This window comes from Equus caballus, chromosome 7, assembly GCF_041296265.1.
Source record: "Equus caballus isolate H_3958 breed thoroughbred chromosome 7, TB-T2T, whole genome shotgun sequence".
In the NCBI taxonomy this organism is placed as follows: domain Eukaryota; kingdom Metazoa; phylum Chordata; class Mammalia; order Perissodactyla; family Equidae; genus Equus; species Equus caballus.
Window position 1 is genome coordinate 20,958,838 of NC_091690.1, and position 22,019 is coordinate 20,980,856.

At 38.8% G+C, this 22,019-nt stretch overlaps 1 protein-coding gene across 4 annotated transcripts in view; it reads right to left on the reverse strand.

Annotated features, from left to right (window-relative positions):
• ALG9 (ALG9 alpha-1,2-mannosyltransferase) overlaps window positions 1–22,019 on the reverse strand; it is a 93,765-nt gene that overhangs the window by 67,493 nt on the left and 4,253 nt on the right. The window contains exons 2-9 of one of the 4 annotated variants that reach the window (XM_023644796.2): window positions 21,384–21,673; window positions 20,382–20,520; window positions 19,053–19,187; window positions 13,533–13,603; window positions 8,690–8,778; window positions 6,630–6,765; window positions 2,570–2,657; window positions 2,288–2,393 (exon numbers count right to left, since the gene is read on the reverse strand). In XM_023644796.2, the coding sequence (XP_023500564.2) occupies window positions 2,288–2,393; window positions 2,570–2,657; window positions 6,630–6,765; window positions 8,690–8,778; window positions 13,533–13,603; window positions 19,053–19,187; window positions 20,382–20,520; window positions 21,384–21,514 (895 nt within the window). In that variant the 5' untranslated portion in view covers window positions 21,515–21,673. Of the gene's footprint in view, window positions 1–2,287; window positions 2,394–2,569; window positions 2,658–6,629; window positions 6,766–8,689; window positions 8,779–13,532; window positions 13,604–19,052; window positions 19,188–20,381; window positions 20,521–20,950; window positions 21,359–21,379; window positions 21,674–22,019 lie in introns of those variants that run through there. The other 3 variants (XM_070273600.1, XM_014741234.3, XM_070273599.1) reach the window with 3 other exon arrangements.

Genomic DNA, 22,019 nt, shown 5'->3' on the forward strand with positions numbered 1-22,019 from the left:
TTAAAAAGCAGAGAAGGGGTCCTGCCAGGCGGTGCAGTGGTTAAGTTCTCACGTTCCACTTCAGTGGCCCAGGGTTCGCTGGTTCGAATCCCAGGTGTGGACATATGCACTGCTTGTTAAGCCATGCTGTGGTAGGAGTCCCACATATAAAGAGGAAGATGGGCATGGATGTTAACTCAGGGCCAGTCTTTCTCAGCAAAAAGAGGAGGATTTGCAGCAGATGTTAGCTCAAGGCTAATCTTCGTCAAAAAAAAAAAAGAAAAAAAAAGGCAGAGAAGCCAATTTTTCAAAATTAAACTCAACACAATTTATTCACCTATATATGGATATTATGCTTCCAATAGATTCTATGTAAATTAATTTCTAATGTGCAATCTGGGTCTAAGAAGACAATCTCCCTTCTATTGCCTTGCAGAATCAAATAAAATTTTAAAAGTAAACTAAAACAATGGGCAATTAAAAACATGCAAACTCTCCCTAGCTAAAGGGAGACATCTAGAGGCATAAGCTTAAAATTGGGGCTTTTTCTCACATCCTTGGAGATCTTGAAGCTATAAATGAGCCTTTTAAACTTCCTTCAACTTAGCAATTACTCTCTTAACCATGCAGTTTGTGAATTCAATTCACTGAACAAAATACTATTTATTTTAACCTATTACTTGCCATCTAAAATGACAATATTCCCCAAATCCCAGGAGGCCCAATTAAATCTCATTCATATGCTTACTTTAAATCTCCTCATTCAATTTGCTGGTTCTCTTGGCAAGTGGCACAGAAAAATGATGGGCATGGCTTAAATTGATAAGAGATACAGACATAATATTAACCTGCTTTATAGCAAAGCCCCAAGACAATCACATATACAGAATGCTCTAAGACCTTAAAAAGACTAAGACAGAAGAAACTACACTTATTTTAATCAAAACGTGTCTCATAAAATGTTTAGTGATTTGGCTGATCTGATCAGAAAGATCTATAGCTTATCCCTCTGTAGCTATCAATAACTAAAGTGCCCTAAGGGCCAAATAAAACAGGCTCAACGGCTGGCTTAGAGAAAGGCATCGGGCTTGGGTAGAGATGGAGGTAAGGAGAATGCATCCCCAGACTAAAGGCATTCCATTTTTTTCCCTCTTAACCCTAAACTAGCCAAACTATCAACCTCTCATACTGACCCCCTCCCATTTGCTAGGCTTTGTCTACAGATTTTCCAAACTTTCTCCTCTAATGCCTGATACTGAAGTAATGCAAGTTGAAAAAAGAAAAAGTAATCCGAAATGTATATATTTACAGAAAATGTTGAGGAATATACTCTAAGGCATTAACAATAGCTATCTAGAGATGACGGGATTATGAATGTTTTTATTTTCCTATTTTTGTTATCATATTGATTTTCTAATGAGAAGAGAAAAAGTAACTTTCAATTAAAAAAGAGTAGTATGCGGGGGCCAGCCCTACGGCCAAGTGGTTAGGTTCATGTGCTCCACTTCAGCAGCCCAGGGTTGGCCAGTTCGGACCCTGGGTGTGGACCTACACACCACTCATCAAGCCATGCTGTGGCAGCACCCCACACAGAAGAACTAGAAGAGCTTACAACTAGGATATACAACTGTGTACTGGGGCTTTGGGGGAAGGAAAAAAAAGAGGAAGACTGGCAACAGATGTTAGCTTAGGGCCAATCTTCCTTACCAAAAAGCATACGTTTTAAAAAAAAAAAAAAAGGGTAGTATCAAAAGCCATGGCATACCCAACAGAGTTCTCAATACTCTGAAACTGAGAATAACAGACAGCAGGACTAACAGAAAGCCAGATCTGAATGTCACAGTAACCAAGGAGAAATATTTAGTGGCTACAAATGCTATATTCAAATCTCACTTATTTTTAAATATGAAAAGAACACTGTCAGCAAAGAAATGCTATATTTGAGAAAAGGAGGCAAATGAATTAAAATTCCAAAGCTCAGGGGCTGGCCCCGAGGACGAGTGGTTAAGTTCACGCGCTCCGCTGCAGGCAACCCAGTGTTTCGTTGGTTCAAATCCTGGGTGTGGACACAGCACTGCTCATCAAACCATGCTGAGGCAGCGTCCCACATGCCACAACTAGAAGGACCCACAACAAAGAATATACAACTATGTACCGGGGGGCTTTGGGGAGAAAGGAAAAAAAAAATTCTAAAACAAAAAAATACTGGGAGTGAATTTAAAAAAAATAAATAAAATAAAATAAAATTCCAAAGCTCAAGCAAATTAAACTATCTCCTAACTCTTCCCCAAATTTCATAAGGCCTTACCATAGAGATCAGGTCCATGATGGGTAAAGACATTATACAAAACAATGTTGAGTGGTGCAATCACCAACTTTCCATAGTAGTAGCTGTCAATGACCACCACAGGCACCTAAAACAGAGCAGAAAATATATAGCGATTATAGACTTTTGTCCCGGAAACATTCTCCCAACACTAACAGGATAAAGCAGAATGAAAAACAGAATGAACTCCTAATGTTCTCTTTCCCACATCAGATGGTGCTTTCACTACAACTTTAGAACAACACAAGAAAAAAGAAAACTCACCAGAAAGAGCATGAGGGCCACCAGCGACCATTGAAAGAAACTCTTCCACCTATGTTTCATGACCAGCAAGTCAAAGGCAATAGGTAAACTATTGAACAAAGAAATAGAAAGTGGGGAGTTAAATTCTCAGAATATAGTCTCCAACAGGTCAGATCCACACATACCTTATGCAGAACTGAGAGAAAAATGTCTCTAGCAGTTATAGTGAGGGAAGAAAGCTGGTATGTGAGAGGATGTCTTCTCGAAAATATACCGATCTCATCACAGGACCCGGAAGAGCACTGTGCATCCCATGATGCACAGGTGAAATAAACACTGAGCTTACGCAATGAGCTCCACTTTATACATATTTATGTGTAACAGACATTTAAAATATATTAATTGTAAGTAAATGTGCCCTATTGTCCGAAACTCACCCTGCCAAATAAATACTGATCTCTCCCTTCTATGATTTATTAAGATGTTAGGAATATTACAAACTTTGACTTCACTTTCTGATATATCACCTTCCAATACCATTTGCTCTTCTTCCTTTCACTTAAATTCCCCAGGCAAGTGGCACAGGTATGTTGCCTTCACTAGTTCTTCCTTAAGGCCTTAGATCAAGCTAATAATAATAAGACTGATCCAAGGTCAACAGGAACCTCCTCTCCGCCAGATCCAGTATCTCTTCACAAACTTCATTTTCCTTTGTCTTTCTCCTGCACTTAAAGCATCTGTTCCTTCCTCTGTAGACTCCCTGGCTCCTGTTCTTTTCTGGTCTCTTCCCTAGTGCTCCTTTCTAGGCTTCTTTTTTTCCTCTACCCCATCATATTACCCTACTATGGTCATATCTCCCAAAAGCCAACTTCTATTCTTCTTTCTCTACATCCATTTTCTCAGTGGAGGCTTCCACTCTTATTGCATGAACAATCACCTTCATATCTAGGACACTAGTCAGAGGCTTTACCCATGCTGCAATCACAAAGAATTCTCTCCCTACACCAATCTACCTATACAGAATCTACCCAAACATCAACTACAGGCTCTGCTCTCACCTCCTTTATAAAATGTCTGCAGAACCAATTTCTCCCATCTCTGAATTTATAGAGCATTATCATCTCTATCACTTATTTAGCAATGTCATGTGCTGTCCCAGGAAATCTCTTCTATAATCTGAACTTCCACATTCTATCTAAATTTTGCATTAACATTTTGTGCTTTCATTTTTTTGTCTCCCCAACTAGATACATTTCCAAAGCACCTGTATTTCTACTTTGATAAGTCATCATATTTTTAATTACTTGTTCAATATCTGTCTTTCCTATTAAAATATAAGCTCCCAAAGAGCAGGAACCATAACTATCTTATTTATAACAATATCAGTAGTGCCTAGCATAAAGTATTCAATAAATGATGGTAGATTGCTAACTGATTGATTGTGATCCTGAAATCACTTATCTGGGCGAAAAGCAGACCAATCAAAATGTGCCATAGAGAGATATCTCAGGAACTCACAAAGTTCAACGTAGATGGAATAAAGAATAAAAGGAATGGAGGAACTGACAAAAGGAGGCTGGAGAAGCAAAAAGGAGGAAAGAGCAGGGCTTTGTGAGTCATATTACAGTCTGGACACCATAAAGCAGGAGTTGGCAAACATTTTATTTAAAGGACCTGACAGTATATATTTTAGGGTTTGCAGGCCACATACAGTGTCTGTTGCATATTCTTCTATGTTTTTTAACAACCCTTTAAAAATGTAAAAGTTTCTCAGTTCTTGGGTTGTACAGAAACAGCACAGCTCGATTTGGCCCACAGGCTACAGATTGCCACCTCTATCACATATAGCAATGAGGAAGCTATTATAAAGTTCAAAACAAAACAGGGAGTGATACAATCATATCTGCATTTTAGGAGGATAACTCTAGTGTGATGTGGAAATAGACTGACAGGGATCAAGACTAGAGATGGCAAGATCATTTAGGAGGCTGTGTGGTAATCCAGGAGCAAAGAGAGGTAAAGAAAAGTATTCAAATTCAAAAGATACTCAGGAGATACAATAAATTAATAGCACATGGGAAAGAGAAAAGAGTCACACATAATTTTCAGGTTCCCGGCTCGGCAGTGAGTGGATGGTGGTACCATTTACTGGGATAGAAATATAGGTAAAGGAACAGATAAGAAGGAAAGATAATGAGTTTAGTTTTGTAAATGTTTAGCTATATAACGGAGATATCTAACATGTAGCTAGGACTATATCAGTGAAGCTCAAGAGATGATGGGACTAGATATAAAGATATGGGAATCATTAAGATGGTTGAGATAGAACAGAAAGTATGGAAGAGGGCCTCATACAAAATCTTAAAAAATATAATAGCTTGAGGATGATATGCAGAATAGAACAGAAGAAAAGATTGGAGGTGGGGAAATCAGCCTTTAAAAGGCAATTAAGAAAATTTAAAACACCTATTCTCTGACTTAGTAACTCCTCTTCTAAAAATTTACCCCATAGATAAATTTCCACAAGTATGTAGACATACGTATAAAAATGTCCACTGAAGCATTGTGTAGAATAGCAAAAAACTGAAAACCAAATGTCTACCAATAAGACAATAGTTAAATAAATACAGACAGCCAGATAATGGAATGCTATGCAACTAAGAGAAAGAACGATACAGGGGACAGCCCGGTGGTGCAGAGGTTAAGTTCACACATTCCACTTTGGCAGCCCGCGGTTCGCCGGTTCAGACCCTGGGCACAGACCTACACACTGCTTGTCAAGCCATGGTGTGGTAGGCATCCCACATATAAAGCAGAGGAAGATGGGCAAGGATGTTAGCCCAAGGCCAGTCTTCCTCAGCAAAAAAGAGGAAGATTGGCAGGAGATGTTAGCTCAGGGCTAATCTTCCTCAAAAAAAAGAAAGAAAGAAAGAACAATATAAATCTACGTACAACAGAAGACATACATATGTACAGCATAATTCTATTTGTTTTAAGAATTTAGGTATGTATGTATATATATGTGTATGTGTGCATTTATACACACAAGGATAATTTTTTGAAAGATATAATCAAAACTGTTAGCAGTGACTATCTCTGAAGATTGGGCTAGGGGAGAAGAGAATTAAGAATTCTTGTTACCTCATACAACCTGGTATGTTTTTTTACAATACAGATATACTAATACTATAATAACCTTAACATCAAACTAAAATTTTTTTTTGAAAGATTGGCACCTGAGCTAACAACTGTTGCCAATCTTCTTTTTTTTCTGCTTTTTCTCCCCAAATCCCCCCAGCACATAGTTGTATAATTTTAGTTGTGGGTTCTCCTAGTTGTGGCATGTGGAATGCCACCTCAACGTGGCCTGATGAGCGGTGCCATGTCCATGCCAAGGATCCGAACCAGAGAAACCCTGGGTTGCCAAAGCAGAACATGCAAACTTAACCACTAGGCCACAGGGCCGGCCCCTAAAATATTTTTTTAAATTACTAGTGGTACAGGCAAGAAGGCAAGGCAGCACAAACCAGAGCAGAAGTAGTGGGAATAAAGAGCACAAGAGGACTGAGAGATGCTATGGAACCCTGAAAAAAGATGCTGGGGGCAAAAAGGAGAGGGACTGAAAGGAAACTCAGCTTTCAAGCCTGGTGACCGGGAAAATGCACAGCACAGGGTGGTGCAGTGTGGAAAAAACATCAGCTGTAAAGTCAGAAAGGCCTGGATCCAAAAGCAAACGTAATCTTAAAGGCAAATTACTCAACCTCTTGGAGTCTACTTTCTCATTTATAAAGCACTAATAGTTGTATTTCTCTTGCAGAGTTGCTGTAAGGTTTAGGGATAAAGTTTGTAAGGGGTTCAGCAGTGCCTAACATACAGTAGATGTTTAATAGTCACTATTCCTCTTAGAGTTAATCATAACAATAAGCACTAAGAGAAATGTTCTTCCGTTCCCCAGAATCTTTGTAGGTCCAATTAATTCCTATAACTTTGGGTCCTATCCAGAGAATAAGCCGATAACCTAACGTTAAGATTTACTATATGCTCATCGATACAAGGAAGACAAATTGTGTTAGTGTCTTACCCAAGAGCTGCACTGAATGGCCAGCCTAAGATGGTCCCAGCTGCTACTCCAAGCACAGCAATGGAAGTCTTGTCCATATACCAGCCAGTCATGGCTATCAATGTAGTGTACATACAGAAACTGCTAGGAAGGAAAGCTACACGAGGAAAGAAATGAAAGAAAAAAGGGAAAGGACAAGAGTTTGAGATTTATTAGCTATCAATTATTACAGCTACACTGCAAAATGTCAATAACCAGGAACATATTTTGAGCAATGCTATATGAGAGAGGGGCAGAAAAGTGATACCACTTTAAAAAAAAAAATGAAGTTCAACTATTTTCTTATTTTCTCACTTCTATTTTTTGGGTACCAATAAATCACCCAATTATACAATACTAACCATACCATTCCTCGCCTGACCTGTACCCCAAATCCAAAACTTACAGAATTCCAGGTTCCCCAGGAACACTTCCGATTTATATTTTCAAGCAGAGAATACGGCTTCAAGAAACTTAGAGCCACTGCTGACAATCTATTTCTGAAGAACTTTATCTTCCGATAGTCTTCTGAGACTGTCCTGGTACTAACCTGTACCTCACAGGAATTCTAGGAAGCCTTCTCAAAGGCCAAGCACGGGATGGCAGCACTGCTTTACATCCTGCACCCACTGACATAGTTTGGCCTTTAAATGTCCCCTAATTATTTGCAACCAGCACTACTTTATTGTTATATACAGCAGACCACTGAGCACTTTCAGGGTCTCGGCAACAGTAACATCCGATCAAAAGTGTTTGTAACAACTCTACACAAGAATGCAAATCTGCCTCTCCAGGCTGTGTAAGGCCTGCCTCACCTAACACTAGGGAAGGAAAATCAGTACCAACTCCAGTAAGAACCACAAAAGGCAGTTTTATTTAAGAAACTCAGCGAAGGGTTCGGAGGCTCTGTATCAAAGGATGCCTTTAACTTATCTGTGCCTTAGCATCCTCAACTGAGATGACAAAACCAAAGATACTCCCAGGTATCTCCCTCATATAATAACCAATTATTACTGTAACTTAAAAAAAAGTAACATAAAAAACATATGAGGTACAACCTTCACAGATAAATGCTAAATAATATGTGTCATCCAAAGCTGTCGATTCCAGCTGCCAATGTAGAGGACAAAGGGAGCAGAGGAATCTGAGGTCTCTGCTAGCTCGGAGGGTAGAGCACAGTCTCATTTGGACAGTGGCCCTCAAAATTATTCAGGTGTGGAGCCCTCAGGTCTCTGCAGAACAACATGGATTTTGATACAGTCAATGAAGGAAAAGTACATATATACTTTTGCGCCAGATACTATTTTTTGTGTATATTTAGTGCATATATTAGATTCTGGTACACAAAACCAGAACTTAAAATTGAGATAATTATATCTAGTAACTTAATATTTCTGGAGAATTGGGCACAGGCTACCTTTTGGCAGATGGCTACCTTGGTTCAGCTCATAGAACACAAATATTCAAGGGCAGCACAGTTTGAAAGCCACTACTCTAGATCAAGGTTTTACTCCAAATTTCTAGGAGCTTATTGTAAAAAAACCCCAACAGAAGATGTATACCTTTATAGAATACATTGCAAATAACTGGCAGAAAGCAGAACCATCAAGAACAGGGTTTTTAGGCACAAAGAGCTTCCTTGACCAAAATAACAAAATTATTTTCCTTCCTCTAACAGCAAAGAAAGGTAGTGGATGCTTGCGTTTTTCAGTCTTGCAGTGATAAAAAAAAAAAAAAAAATACAATAATGTAATAGAAAGCAACCTGATAAAAACAACTGCTCTACCACTCATGAATTCTTTGACTTTCAGTAAGTCATTTCATCTTTCTAAGTTTGTGTCCTCACGTGCAAAAATGAGAAAATATTTATCTCATTTATACCATGAACTATTGTAAAGGCCAATCAAGATCACGCAGATAAAAGTGCTTTGCTATTTACTGCCGTTATATAAATATAACCTACATCTAGATAAGTTTTTCCTTTCAATGCAACTGTGAAATATCAGTGGACCTGTTACGCTCTCACCTGCACTTTTACTTACCCGATGATGAGCAAAACATGCCAGTGCTGAGAACCAAGAAGGCTAGCATCATTCGACTCACATGCAGTCCAAACTTCTTGCACACAGCTCTAGGAGAAAGGCAAAGACTATCAGCACAGCAAATTTTAGGGATGGCCATTTCAAATCAAAGGATGAAAACGTCTGCATCACAGAGAACATGGAAGATCTAAAGTCAATTACAGAACTGGCTTGACATGTTTGTTAGCAATTTCGTGTGCATAATAACCCCAAACATTCTTATTCCTTATGCAGGAGAAAAGCTCTCTATCCAAGAAGAAATGTATACTTTCCATGCTAAGATTATGTCTACTACCAAGAGGAAATCAGCAAGATGTAGTGGAAAAAATACCACGCCTCAGATTCAGATGGGCACAGGTGCAAATTATGGCTCTGCCATTTACTGGCAGTAGGACCCTGGTCTAGTTACAAAATCTCTGTCAGATTCCTCATCTGCAAAAAACCTACCTTGTACGGTTTCTGTGAGAACAACGCATAGAAAAGTGCCTGGCACAGAGTTACTCAATAAATGGTTATCAGAAAAAAAGACCAGGAGATACACCAAGGTGTTAATAAGTGATATCTAAGTCAGTGTTTCTCAAACTTAAGCAATTATATATTTCCTTTTACTTCTTTCTTCTAGGGGTTTTTTTTGGCCCTATAAGTTAAACATTATTAGAGATTATTATTGCTTAATTTAGTCAATATTTGTTCAGCCTATACCCATGTGTTACATATTTTCTTGCTCAGGTTCCTTAGTGCATCTCAAAGCTTCTTTCTGAAATAATTTTGCTTTTTCCTAAGTATATCCTTTAAAAGTTCCTTTAGTGAGACTCTGCTAATAGTAAATTCTCTGTTTTTTGTTTGGTTTCTTTTTCTCTCTTTTATTTTTTGTCTGAAAGTCTTTGTTTAGCTTTCGCTCTTAAAAGATGGCTTAGCTAATATACAAGTTCAGGGTCACAGTCATTTTCTCTCAGCACTTTGATGATGCTATTTTTTTGTCTTCTGGCTTTTGACAAGGTTTCTGTCAGTCTAATTGCCCAACGTTCCTTTGCAGGTATTGTAATAGTTCTCCGTCAACTTTTAAGATCTTCTTCTTTGTCCTTGGTGTTCTACACAGTTTCAGTAATTCCTTTTTATCTATCCAGCTCAGGATATGTTAGGCTTCCTGAATCCGTGGATTAGCATCTTTTTTTCATTAATTCTGGAAAATTCTTAGCTATTACTTCCCTGAATACTGCCTCTCCCCATTCTATCATCTCCAAGAATCTGATTAGATATATATCGTATCTTTCAACCCCAGCATACACATTTCTTAACCTCTTTCATATCTCTTTTTTTTCTCACTCTGACCTGCATTCTTAGTAATTTCTCCAGATTAATCTTCTAGTTTACTAGTTTACTTGTTAGCATGTCCAATTAGCAGTTTAAACTGGCCACTGAATGTTAAATATCAATTATTATATTTTCATTTCTAGAAGTTCTGTGTAGTTCTTTTCAAATCTCCCTGATCATTTTTGTAGTCTCCTTTCTTTTTTCTTTGTTTTTCTTTTTGGGAAGATTAGCCCTGAGGTAACTGCTGCCAATCCTCCCCTTTTTTCTGAGGAAGACTGGCTCTGAGCTAACATCCGTGCCCATCTTCCTCTACTTTATATGTGGGACGCCTACCACAGCATGGTTTGCCAAGCGGTGCCATGTCCGCACCCAGGATCCGAACTGGCGAACCCCGGGCCACCAAAGCAGAACGTGCACACTTAACTGCTGTGCCACCGGGCTGGTCCCTCTTTTTCTTTTTTTTTATCTTTTTATTTTATTGTGGTAAGAACACTTAATATGAGATCTACCCTCTTAACAAATTTTTAAGTGTAAAATACAGTATTGTTATCTATAGGCATAATGTTATACACACATCTCTAGAACTTATCCATCTTGTACAACTTAAATTTTATACCCATTGATTAGCAACTTCCAATTTCCCTCTCCCCCAACCCCTGGCAACCACAACTCTATTCTTTGCTTCCATGAGTTTGACTATTTTAGATACCTCATATAAGTGAAATCATGCAGTGTTTGTCCATCTGTAACCAGTCAGCTCACTTAGCATTAACGTCCTCAAAGTTCACGCACTTTCTTCTTTTTTTTAAAGGTTGAATAATATTCCATTGTATGTATATACCACAATTTTTTTTCCATTCATATGTCGATGGACATTCAGGTTGTTTCCAACCTTGGCTATTGTGAATAGTGCTGCTGTGAAGAAGGGAGTGCAGATATCTCTTTGAGATCCTGATTCAGCTCTTTTAGATAAATACCCAGAATTTGGATTGCTGGGTCATATGGTAGTTCTATTTTTAGTTTTATGAGGAAACTCCACACTGTTTTCCATAGTGGCTACGCCATTTTGCATTCCTACCAACACTATGCAAGGGGTCCAATTTCTCTACATCCTCGCCCACACATGTTGTCTGTTTTTTTGATAACAGCCATTCTAACGAGTATGAAGTGATATCTCATTGTGGTTTTGATTTGCATTTCCCTGATTATTAGTGACACTGAGCATCTTTCATATACCTGTTGGCCATGTGTATATCTTCTTTGGAGAAATGTCTATTCAAGTTCTTAGTCTGTTTTTAAATTAGATTAATTTTTTTGATATTGAGTTGTAGGAGTTCCTTATATGTTTTGGAAATAAACCTCTATTCAGATTATGGTTTGCAAATATTTTCTCCCATTGTGTAAGTTCCTTCTCTCTCTGTTGATTGTTTAGTCTCTTACTTCTTATTCATGTTTTCAATTCTCTCTTTTACTTCTTTAAAATTATTTCATATTCTTATTTTAATAATTGCTAATAAATGAAATTCTGTGGCTCAGCTTTCTGTTGACTGTCATAACTGCTGGCTTTTACTTATAATATCTTGTTCCCTTCTGTGCTTTGTGATTTCTTTTTATTATAATGCCTTGTTCACTACAACTTCATCTGTGGTAGTTCTTTGACACGTGGATTAAAGATCCATTTCTCCACAGAAATTTTTTTTTTTTTTTAAAGATTTTATTTTTTTTTCCTTTTTCTCCCCAAAGCCCCCCGGTACATAGTTGTATATTCTTCGTTGTGGGTCCTTCTAGTTGTGGCATGTGGGATGCTGCCTCAGCGTGGTTTGATGAGCAGTGCCATGTCCGCGCCCAGGATTCGAACCAACGAAACACTGGGCCGCCTGCAGCGGAGCGCGCGAACTTAACCACTCGGCCACGGGGCCAGCCCCTCCACAGAAATTTTATATTTGTTTTTGCAAGATACTTGGGGCACAACCAACTCAGAACAATTTAAAATAAATTCTCAACTTGTGGTGTGGGGGACCATGTAGGTGACTGGAATTCAATCCTGAGCCCATATGAAGACCAACTTATGGTTATAATCCTCAGAGACATCACTGGCTTTCTTTCTTCTCTACTCCACACAGAGTCAAGGCAAAGAATTTTTTATCTGACATTTTTAGCTGTTTTGCAGTGGGAAGACTTTTAATAATGATTATTAAGTCCAAATATCTTTTAAAGCATTATTAAAATAAGGTATTAGGTTTCATGTAAAAAAGGTGGCTATTTTTATTACTGAAACACTTAAATGCTTAATACTTCCACTAATACTCAACTAATAGGTACTCGGTGAAAAATTATGTAGCAGGTACAAATAAGATCAGAGTCTCACACTGGGAGTAATTTCCTAACAGCTAAGCTCAAGGGGAAGAGGTAAATCATGATCCCATATCTTGGGACCAAGGCTCTACTAAATCCTACCAAATAAACACCAGTTAGATATGTATTAACAGAATTAAAATTAGTAACATGAAGATAAGGTGTTTATGAATCTCAGCAAAGAAAGTGATAATTACAAGTATTCCCCTCCTATGGTTTGTTTCAAACGAGAAGTCACACTTCTTTCCTAAAAAAATTAAAAACAGAATTGCCATATGATACAGCAATCACACTTCAGGGTATACATCCGAAGGACACGAAATCATTACCTCTGAGATATCTGCACCCTCATGTTCACTGAGGCATTATTCACAATAGCCAAGACATGGAAACAACCTAAATGTCTGTCTATGGATGAATGGATACAGAAAATGTGCTATATATGTGCAATGGAATATTATTCAGCCATAAAAAAGAAGGAAATCTTGTCATTTGCAACACATGGATGGACCTTGGTGGCATTGTGCTAAGTAAAACGTCAGACAGAAAGACAAATACTGTATGATCTCACTTATATGTGTTATCTAAAAAAAAGCCAAACTCATGGAAACAGAGAATAGAATGGTGGTTGCCAGGGGCTATGGGGGTGGGGTGGGGGGTAAATGGGGAAATATTGGTCAATGGGTACAATCTTCCAGTTATGTGATGAATAAGTCGTCAGGATGTAATGTACGGCATGTTGACTATAGTTAACAATACTATATTATATACTTGAAAGTTGCTAAGAGAATAAATCATAAATGTTCTCACCACACACACACACACACACACACACACAACTGTGATCATTTGAGGTGATGGATGTGTTAACTAACCTTATTGTGGTAATCATCTCATAATACATACATGTACCAAATCACCCTGTTGTACATCTTAAATTTACACAATGTTATATGTCAATTATATCTCAATAAAGCTAGGAAAAAAAATTTTTTTAAGTTGCACTTCAGATATAATATTAGGGGCCAGAAGGAAAGTTTTTCTATCCTAAACACTGCTTACACTATCAGAGAAATAATCTATTCTATATTGGTATTTTTCATAGCACTTTTAGAAGCAAAGCTTTTATACTTACTTATAAAAGTAAAGTTCACAGATACAGCTCACAAAAGCCAGAAGACATCGTAAAAAGTAAAAGACAAGAATCTGAAAGAAACCCAGAACAAGAAAACATAAGTCACAGGTGCATGCTAGAAAAATTCTTAAAGATGAAACCACTCTCATTTGTCATTGATAACACTATAAATTGGTATAATCATTTTGAAAAGCAGTATGTATCAAGCACTACACAAATTTTCACATCCCTAGACCCAGTATACCTATTTCTATGATTCCAGCCTACAGAGTTAACTCAAAATATGCAGCGGGAGGGTAGTCTTATTCATGAAAATGTTAACTGTAGCACTATTAATTTAGAAAAAACTGTTTAAAAAACTAAAAATGTCAAATTATAGAAAAAAGGTTAAATAAACGATGCTACATCTATTTCATGGACTATTATACAGATATTAAAATTTATGGCTACAAAGACAGTGGAAAAATTCTTATGACATAAAGCTCATTCATTCAACAAACATTTCTTGAACAACCACAATATATTAGGTACTGAATATTATAAAATACCAAGTGAAAATGAATAACACAATATTATTCATACATCAGAGTTATAGCTACGGAAATCAGAAGTATATAAAAAGATTGGAAAGAAATATAATAAAACGGTAAAAGTGGCTATGTCAGGCTGGTGGGATTTAGGTACATATTTTTCCTCCTATCTTCCAAACATCTGTAATGTGATTTTATTAATTTTATAATTAAGAACATAAATTTAAGAAATAAAAATAACAAAATAATAAGGGTTATGGCAAAGAACTTTTAACTTACAGTATACTGGTATGTTTCAGACCATTGAGCACCTCAGAATATAGGCTCTATTTAAATACATACTATGATTAATATAACTGCATATAAGTTGGAAATACTGTCCATTTTCATCACTATAACCAAAAAATTCCAAAAATAATTCAATAAAGTGATCCAGTAAATGCCCAGAATCATTCATTAACTCAATAAAAACATACTGAAAATCTACTATATACACTGAGCACTATCCTTGATGCTACTGGGAATACAGATAATTTCAGTACAACGTGTCTACGTGTAAGGACTCCTCTTCTAATTGGGAAGAGTACAAAAACACACTTAGAAAGTTAGAAATAACACAAGTTAATATAAGATAAGAACTGTATTTGGGATCAGGACAACGATGCTCCCATAACAACTAATATTCAACATGGTAACTGGAAGGCCTGGTTGGTACAAAAAGACACAAAAAAGAAATGAGGTATAAGGAATGTAATAGAAGAAACTAAACTCTATATACAAAGACGAAAGAGAATCCAAGACATTCACCTGACAAACCATTGACACTAATAAGGAAAATCACCAAGAGTTAGATTAAGATCAAAAAACAAAAATCAGTTGTGTTCCTCTATACCAGCAATGACCACTTGAAAAAATAATAGAAAACAAGATACCACACATAACAGCAACAAAAAGTATAAAGAATCTAGGCATTAACCTATCAAAGACTAGATAAGACTGAAATGAATATATTTTTAAAATTTTATTAAAAGACAGAGAAAATCTAACTAAATGGATAAATACACCCTTTTTGAGATGGAATGAATTAACACTGTAAAAATACTGATTCTCATATTAATATGTAAATTCAATGCAACTGCAACCAAAACCCAGCAGAATTTGGAGGAGGGGCAAACTGATTCTGAAATCATTTTTAAACAAATTTTAAAATGGACAAAGTGAGAAATTCATCAATCAGATATTAACACACATTATAAAGCCATAATAATAAAAACAGTACGGTACTGACTGACAAATTGACCAATGACATAGAATAAAGAGGCCAGAAACAGACCCATACATATGAGAATGAGGTGTATGACAGAGATGGTAAAACAAATCAGAAGGAAAAGGATGGATTATTTAGCAGATGGCGCTGGAAAAGCCAGTTTACCATACAGCAAAAAATAAAGCTGGATCTTTCCACAATTTATAAAAAATAAAATTCAAATGGATTAAAGTCTTATATGTAAAAGGTAAAATTATAAAGCTAATAAAAGAAAAGACCGAAGAACAGCTCTGTGATTATGGTGAAGAAGGATTTCTTTTAGAAACACCCAAAGCAACCAACCATAAGTGAAAAATTAATTGATATGACCATATCAAAATTAAAAATTTCTGTTCAACAAAGGACCACAGACAAAGCTAACAGAGAAGTGAGAGCCTAAGAGAAAGGATTTCCAGTAACTAAAACATACAAGAGGTTACTATTGAGAACCTCTACAAATCAGAAGAGAAAACCAGAAAAAGCAACTGAAAAACAGGCAAAGGATGTGAATAGGTAATTCACAGAAAAAGAAATCTGAATGACTAATAAATAGAAGAAATGCTCCACCTCACTAGTAATCAGAGAAACACAATTAAAACGAGAAGCATCTCACAATCATGAGAAGGGCAAAAATTAGAAAGTCAAATATCAAGTGTTCAGGAGACGTGAAGAAGCTAAAACCTCGAACACTGTTGCAAGGAGTGTAAAGTTGTATAGCCATTCTGGAGGGCAACTGAGCAGTACTCCATGAAATTAATGGCCCATGGATCTACATATGGGATCCTGAGTATACAGTTCAGAGAAATTCACACCCAGATCCATAGGGAGACAAAACAAAGGTGTTCTTGTTCAGGGTAGCAAGAAGTCGGAAAGGTAATCATCACTAGAGGTGCTAATTATTACCATATTGTCTATCAGCAATAATCCACCTGTCTGTACTCTACCTTATGATGCTGGGGCTGGGAGTCCATAAGCTACAATTCCCCCCTGCCAAGTGGCTCCCTGCTGGCTCCCACTGGCAGAAGCTAACAGGGAGGAGATTGGAAGTAAGAACAAGAGGAGAAGGGAAATCTTTATTCCTGTTCTGCTTGCTTTTCCTATCATTGATGTAAGAGGAAGAATTCTGTGCTGAATATGTCAAACTTGAAGTGATAGTGGATATCCAAGTGGAAATAAAAACTTTAAGTACTGCATATTGTTATTTCTCTATGAAGTCCCTCATCCTGTATATCTTTCCCTGGTAAGTTCAAAAAACCAGCAATGAAATACTAGGTAGGGACTAGTATCTAGTAGGTAGGGACTAGTGCTAGTAGGTAGCACTTTCTACAGGTGCTACCTTTCTGATCATTCTAAAATGCAAATGCAATCATGTGTCTCCTCTGTCTATAACTATTCATGGCTTCACAATGCACTTGGGGAAAAAAACGTCTAATTCCCTAATAGAGCCTACCAAGTGTTGTATAAACCTGGCCTCTTCCTACCTCTTAGTTTCATCTAATCCAGTCCACTACTCACTCTCTCTTCCAAATGTCAAACCTACCTATACAAGAAGGCCATGCTGGCTTCTTCCCAGCCTCAAGGCCTTTGTCCCTCATCTCCAACTCTTTCTTTACCTAGACAACTCCTGCTTATGCTCTAGTTCTCTAATCAGGGACTTCTGCTTCACGGAAGATGAGTTAGCCATACTTTTCCCTACTCCTCCTGCTATGTAAAAGCAAAAACTCTGGACGTTATATGTAAAACAAACATAAGAAGACTCTGAAAGGTGAGAAGAAGATAGACTGGCTAGGGACTTTGGGACCTGAGGGACAACATGGTTAAGCTCCCTGGATTTTCTTTTTGCCTTCTATATTCTAGACTTGGAGCTAAAGAAGTTAGCAACTAGAAATACCAATGGGTACAGACAAAAAAACACCAGCCAAGGCCTGCTCTATCTAGCCAAAAGACCATGAAAAGGGTAGCCTAGCAAGACACAAAACTTTTAGACAGTAACCACTCTAATCTAGCCAAGTACTCCAGAAAAAAAACTGCAGCCCCATTCCCCATCGTGCCAACAAAGGTCCAGCAGGAAGCCATGGCATTCATCCTCACTGGTGGTAATGAGCTCCCTTTCCCACCACAGTGTCAGTGAAGACCACTTGGAAAGCCTGGACTTCTACCTCCCCCTACAACCTAGCAATAATGAGGTACCTCTACTCTGCCCACTAGGGTGGTATCAGTGGAGACCTACTGGGGAACATGGACTTCTACTCCCACTTGGCAGTAACAAGGTGGAGAACTCCCTCTTTTCTCCTGCAGGAGTGGTACGAAAAGAAGCCTGCTAAAACAGAGGCTTAGGGGCCACCCTGGCAGCACAGCAGTTAAGTTCACACGTTCCACTTCGGCAGCCTGGGGTTCGCCAGTTTGGATCCCGGGTGCGGACGTGGTACTGCTTGGCAAGCCATGCTGTGGTAGGAGTCCCACATATAAAGCAGAGGAAGATGGGCATGGAAGTTAGCTCAGGGCCAGTCTTCCTCAGCAGAAAGAGGAGGACTGGCAGCAGATGTTAGCTCAGGGCTCATCTTCCTCAAAAATTTTTTTTAAAAAACAGAGGCTTAAATAAGAGGAACAGGGTGGTGCAGAGGAAGCAAGATGGGCCCATGAATAAGATCCAGAGTCTCATAATGTAGTACCCAAAATGTCTGAGTTTCAACTGAAAATTATTTGTCAACCAGGAAGATCTCAAACTGAATGAAAAAGCCAATCAACAGATACCAACAACAAGATGAGAGAGATATTAAAATTATCCAACAAAGTTTTAAAAGAGTCATTGTGAAAATGCTTCAACGAGCAATTAAGAACAAGCTTGAAACGAATGAAAAATTAGAAAGTCTCAGTAAAGAAACAGAAGATACAAACAAAAAACCTAATCAAAATTTTAGAACTGAAAAAATACAATAACCAGAATAAAAGCACAGTAGATAGGCTCAACAGTGAACAGAGGGGACACAGGAAAGAATCAGTGAACTGAAAGATTAGATTGTTCAATCTGAACAACACAGAGAAAATAGACTGGAAAAAAAAGAACAACCTCAAGGACCTGTGGAACTACAATAAAAACTCTTACATTCATATCAGTGGAGTCTCAGGATAGGAGAAACAGGGCAGGACTGAAAAGTACTCAAAAAAATAACAGCTAAAAACTTCCCAAATTTGGCAAAAGACATAAACCTAAAGATTCAAGAAGCTGAGTAAACTCCAAACAGGACAAATCCAAAGAAATCCATGCCAACACACATAATAGCCAAATTTATGAAAAATAATCAGGTTAGGTTTCAGGTAACTCCTAATTATCCTTCAACACTGTTTGAATTAGGCTCTCCTTATATGCTATCCCATTGCACAGTACTTTTCCTCCATAAGACCCACTGCATTTATAATTACTTATTCAACCAATCATCTTCCCCCCTAAACTATAAATTCCATGAGGGCAGAGATTTGGTCACTGGTACATCCACAGTACTTAACAAAGTCTACCAAATAAAAGTTGCTCCATTAATATTTGTTGAATGATGAATGAATAAATGATTCTTCTGGAAAAAAAGTCCCCTCTTAACTAGCAATCTATTTTGTCCTTTTCTTAAACTCTTTCAGAGACTCACCTCTTGATCAGTTGTGACTGCTTTCAGGTTGGTCTGCCCTTACCTTATTGGTTTGTAGAATTCTTGCATGAAACGCAGCTGGCCAGGCATGAAGCAACAGATAAGCATAGGAACGAATGGCATAAGCTGGGGAATATTCCCAAGTCTGAAACCCCTTCCCATAGATGAGGTAATGTGTCTGAAAGTACAAAACAGATGGCCAAAAATCCTTGTCAAGAGAATACAGATGAAATTTCTAAGCAAAAATATGAATGAGACAAAGATACACAAAAATGCTGAAATTCTCAAGAAGATTTGCAAGTAATAGATAAGAATCAAAATGACCCAATATTGAAAAACATTCGGCCATTATAAATTCTACAACATTACTGTTTGATCAACATCGAAAGCTTGAATTTTACCCTCTACTTATTTTTTTAAAAATACTCATTAACCAAAACAGAGAAATTCTAAATTTTATATTTTCCTTAAACTACTTACACTAAGCCTTCTTTATTTTTCTGATACAAAATGAGGTCAGAAAATTTCACCTCTGAATTTTCTATAATAGGAAGTCAACACACTTATGAAGGTATAAATCAAGAATTAGCAGTATAAGCATATTATTTACCAACATTATTTATTTTTTTTATTTATTTTTTTATAAAGATTTTATTTTTTCCTTTTTCTCCCCAAAGCCCCCCGGTACATAGTTGTATATTCTTCATTGTGGGTCCTTCTAGTTGTGGCATGTGGGACGCTGCCTCAGCACGGTTTGATGAGCAGTGCCATGTCCGCGCCCAGGATTCGAACCAACGAAACACTGGGCCGCCTGCAGCGGAGCGGGGGAACTTAACCACTCGGCCACGGGGCCAGCCCCAGCAGCAGTTAACTTTAAAAACTATTTCGAAGTTGGGCTGGCCCCGTGGCCGAGTGGTTAAGTCTGTGCGCTCCGCTGCAGGCGGCCCAGTGTTTCGTTGGTTCGAATCCTGGGCACGGACATGGCACTGCTCATCAAGCCATGCTGAGGCGGCGTCCCACATGCCACAGCTACAAGGACCCACAACGAAGAATATACAACTATGTACTGGGGGGCTTTGGGGAGAAAAAGGAAAAAATAAAATCTTTAAAAAATAAAAAAATAAAAAACTATTTCAAAGTATAATTTTGATCCAAAAAAAGTTTTAAGAAAATTACAAATTTCACCTTTTTGTAAAACAGCCAAGTTTCCTATAGCCTTCAATAGTAGGTAAATCATCAGCTTAGAATACAAAAGTGAAAATAAAGTTATGTTACTAGTAGTCACATTTGTATACTATTTGTATCTTGACTGGTAACAAGGTCCCAAGCAGTGAAATCAAGAACAACAACAAAAACTAAAGAAATCACCTACTGGTTCCCAGTAGTTGAATGTTTCATCACAGTCAGAGATGTTGCTCAGGAGAGCAGCACATAACCTTGCTGAGAGCAGATACTTGAAAGCAGTAGATCCTTCAGGTGCCCACACTTGTCCTGCTTTGTTCCCAGATAACCTGCTCAGAAGCAAAAAGAAGTATGTGTCAGGAAGATCTGCTAAGCAGAAGGACTAAAACTAGACAGAGAGGACAAGAATGGCAAGGGACATCAAAGTACTTAAGTTATTCAGCTAAAAAGGTGAGCCGTTAACTGTTCTGAATAGAATAAGAAATGAATTAAGACCTTAATCAACCTTAATGATTCGTTCCACTTCCTGCTTTTAACGTGTAAGTTAATTCATACACTTTAGTTCATTGCATCTATGACACTTAGTTTATCCCAAGCCAACTAATTGCTCAATCGAAGGCCACAAAGCTCTTTTTCTTCTCTTAACAAGGTCATTAGTTTCCGCGGCTTTATGCATTTCCCCACTTGTTTAAATGTATAGACGCCTAATATGTGCAAAGCACGTAACCTCCTCCAACTCCGGTGCTGACAGCTCCTTACCCTGCAGTCCCCCGGGCTTGGGAAGAGAGGTGGCTGCAGGCGCTGGAGCGTGTGGGGCCCACACAGAAAAGGAAAGGGTCACGGCTTTGGAGGGAATGAAGGAAGCTGGGGGAGAGAGCCGACAAAGGTACACTCTGCTCTCGCCAACGCCTCCCACAGAGACTCCGCCAACTCCACCACCGGACGCCAGCCCACTCCGGGCCTGGGCTGAAGCCTCACAGACCTGCACTCCGGGGTTTCTTAACAAGAAACAGGGCACCCGACGTGGGGGATCTAAAGCGGGGCGAACAGCAACGCTGGCCCGCCCAGGAAGAGCAGAACTGCCCGGGCGGCCGGGAGAAGCCCCGCGCGCGGCGCCGACAGGACCCTCCCGGGGGCGGCCCCGCGCCCAGGCGCCCGGCCGGCCACGCCCCCGCCGCGCCCGCACACCTACTCGCTCCGCGGCTCCCCGACGCCCGCCTCGCGGCTGCACAGCAGCTCCCGCAGCTTGTCCGCGGCGGAGGCCGTGTCCCCGCCGCTGCCCCCGCTTCCCTTCAGACGCTGCCGGACCCCTCGGCTTGCCATGGCAGACGTGGACAAGCAGGTAGCATTCGGCACCCTACGAGGGCGGCGAACGTGGAGACATAGCTTTGGCTGGCAAACGGTGTCCGCCGAGGGACAAAAGACTTTGACATGCGCAGAAAAGACTCAATTATAGCGTTTCTGGCCAACTGGGGCAAATCCCTGAGTAGAAAAGAAATGGGACCTCAGACTTGACTTTCACGATCACAGCCATCCCTTCCACATACTTGTAACTCTGGGCATTCCTCCCTCCCTCCAACTCTCTCCTCCTTCACTTCTCTGCATTCTCCACTCTCCTACAAAAACCTCCCTCCAGGTCCCCTATTTTCAAAGAAAGCACAGGTAGAAAGTGGTTCAACGACTATACAAAGTGAGTGCGCAGAGGTTTGAAAGATCACAGCACAGCTGCCTACAAAAGGGGAGGTTTTTAAAAGGTCACTGATGCTTGCCCTGTGTTTTATTGACAGAGGCAGCCTGTAGCTACTTAAATGCTTCAGAGAGACAAAGC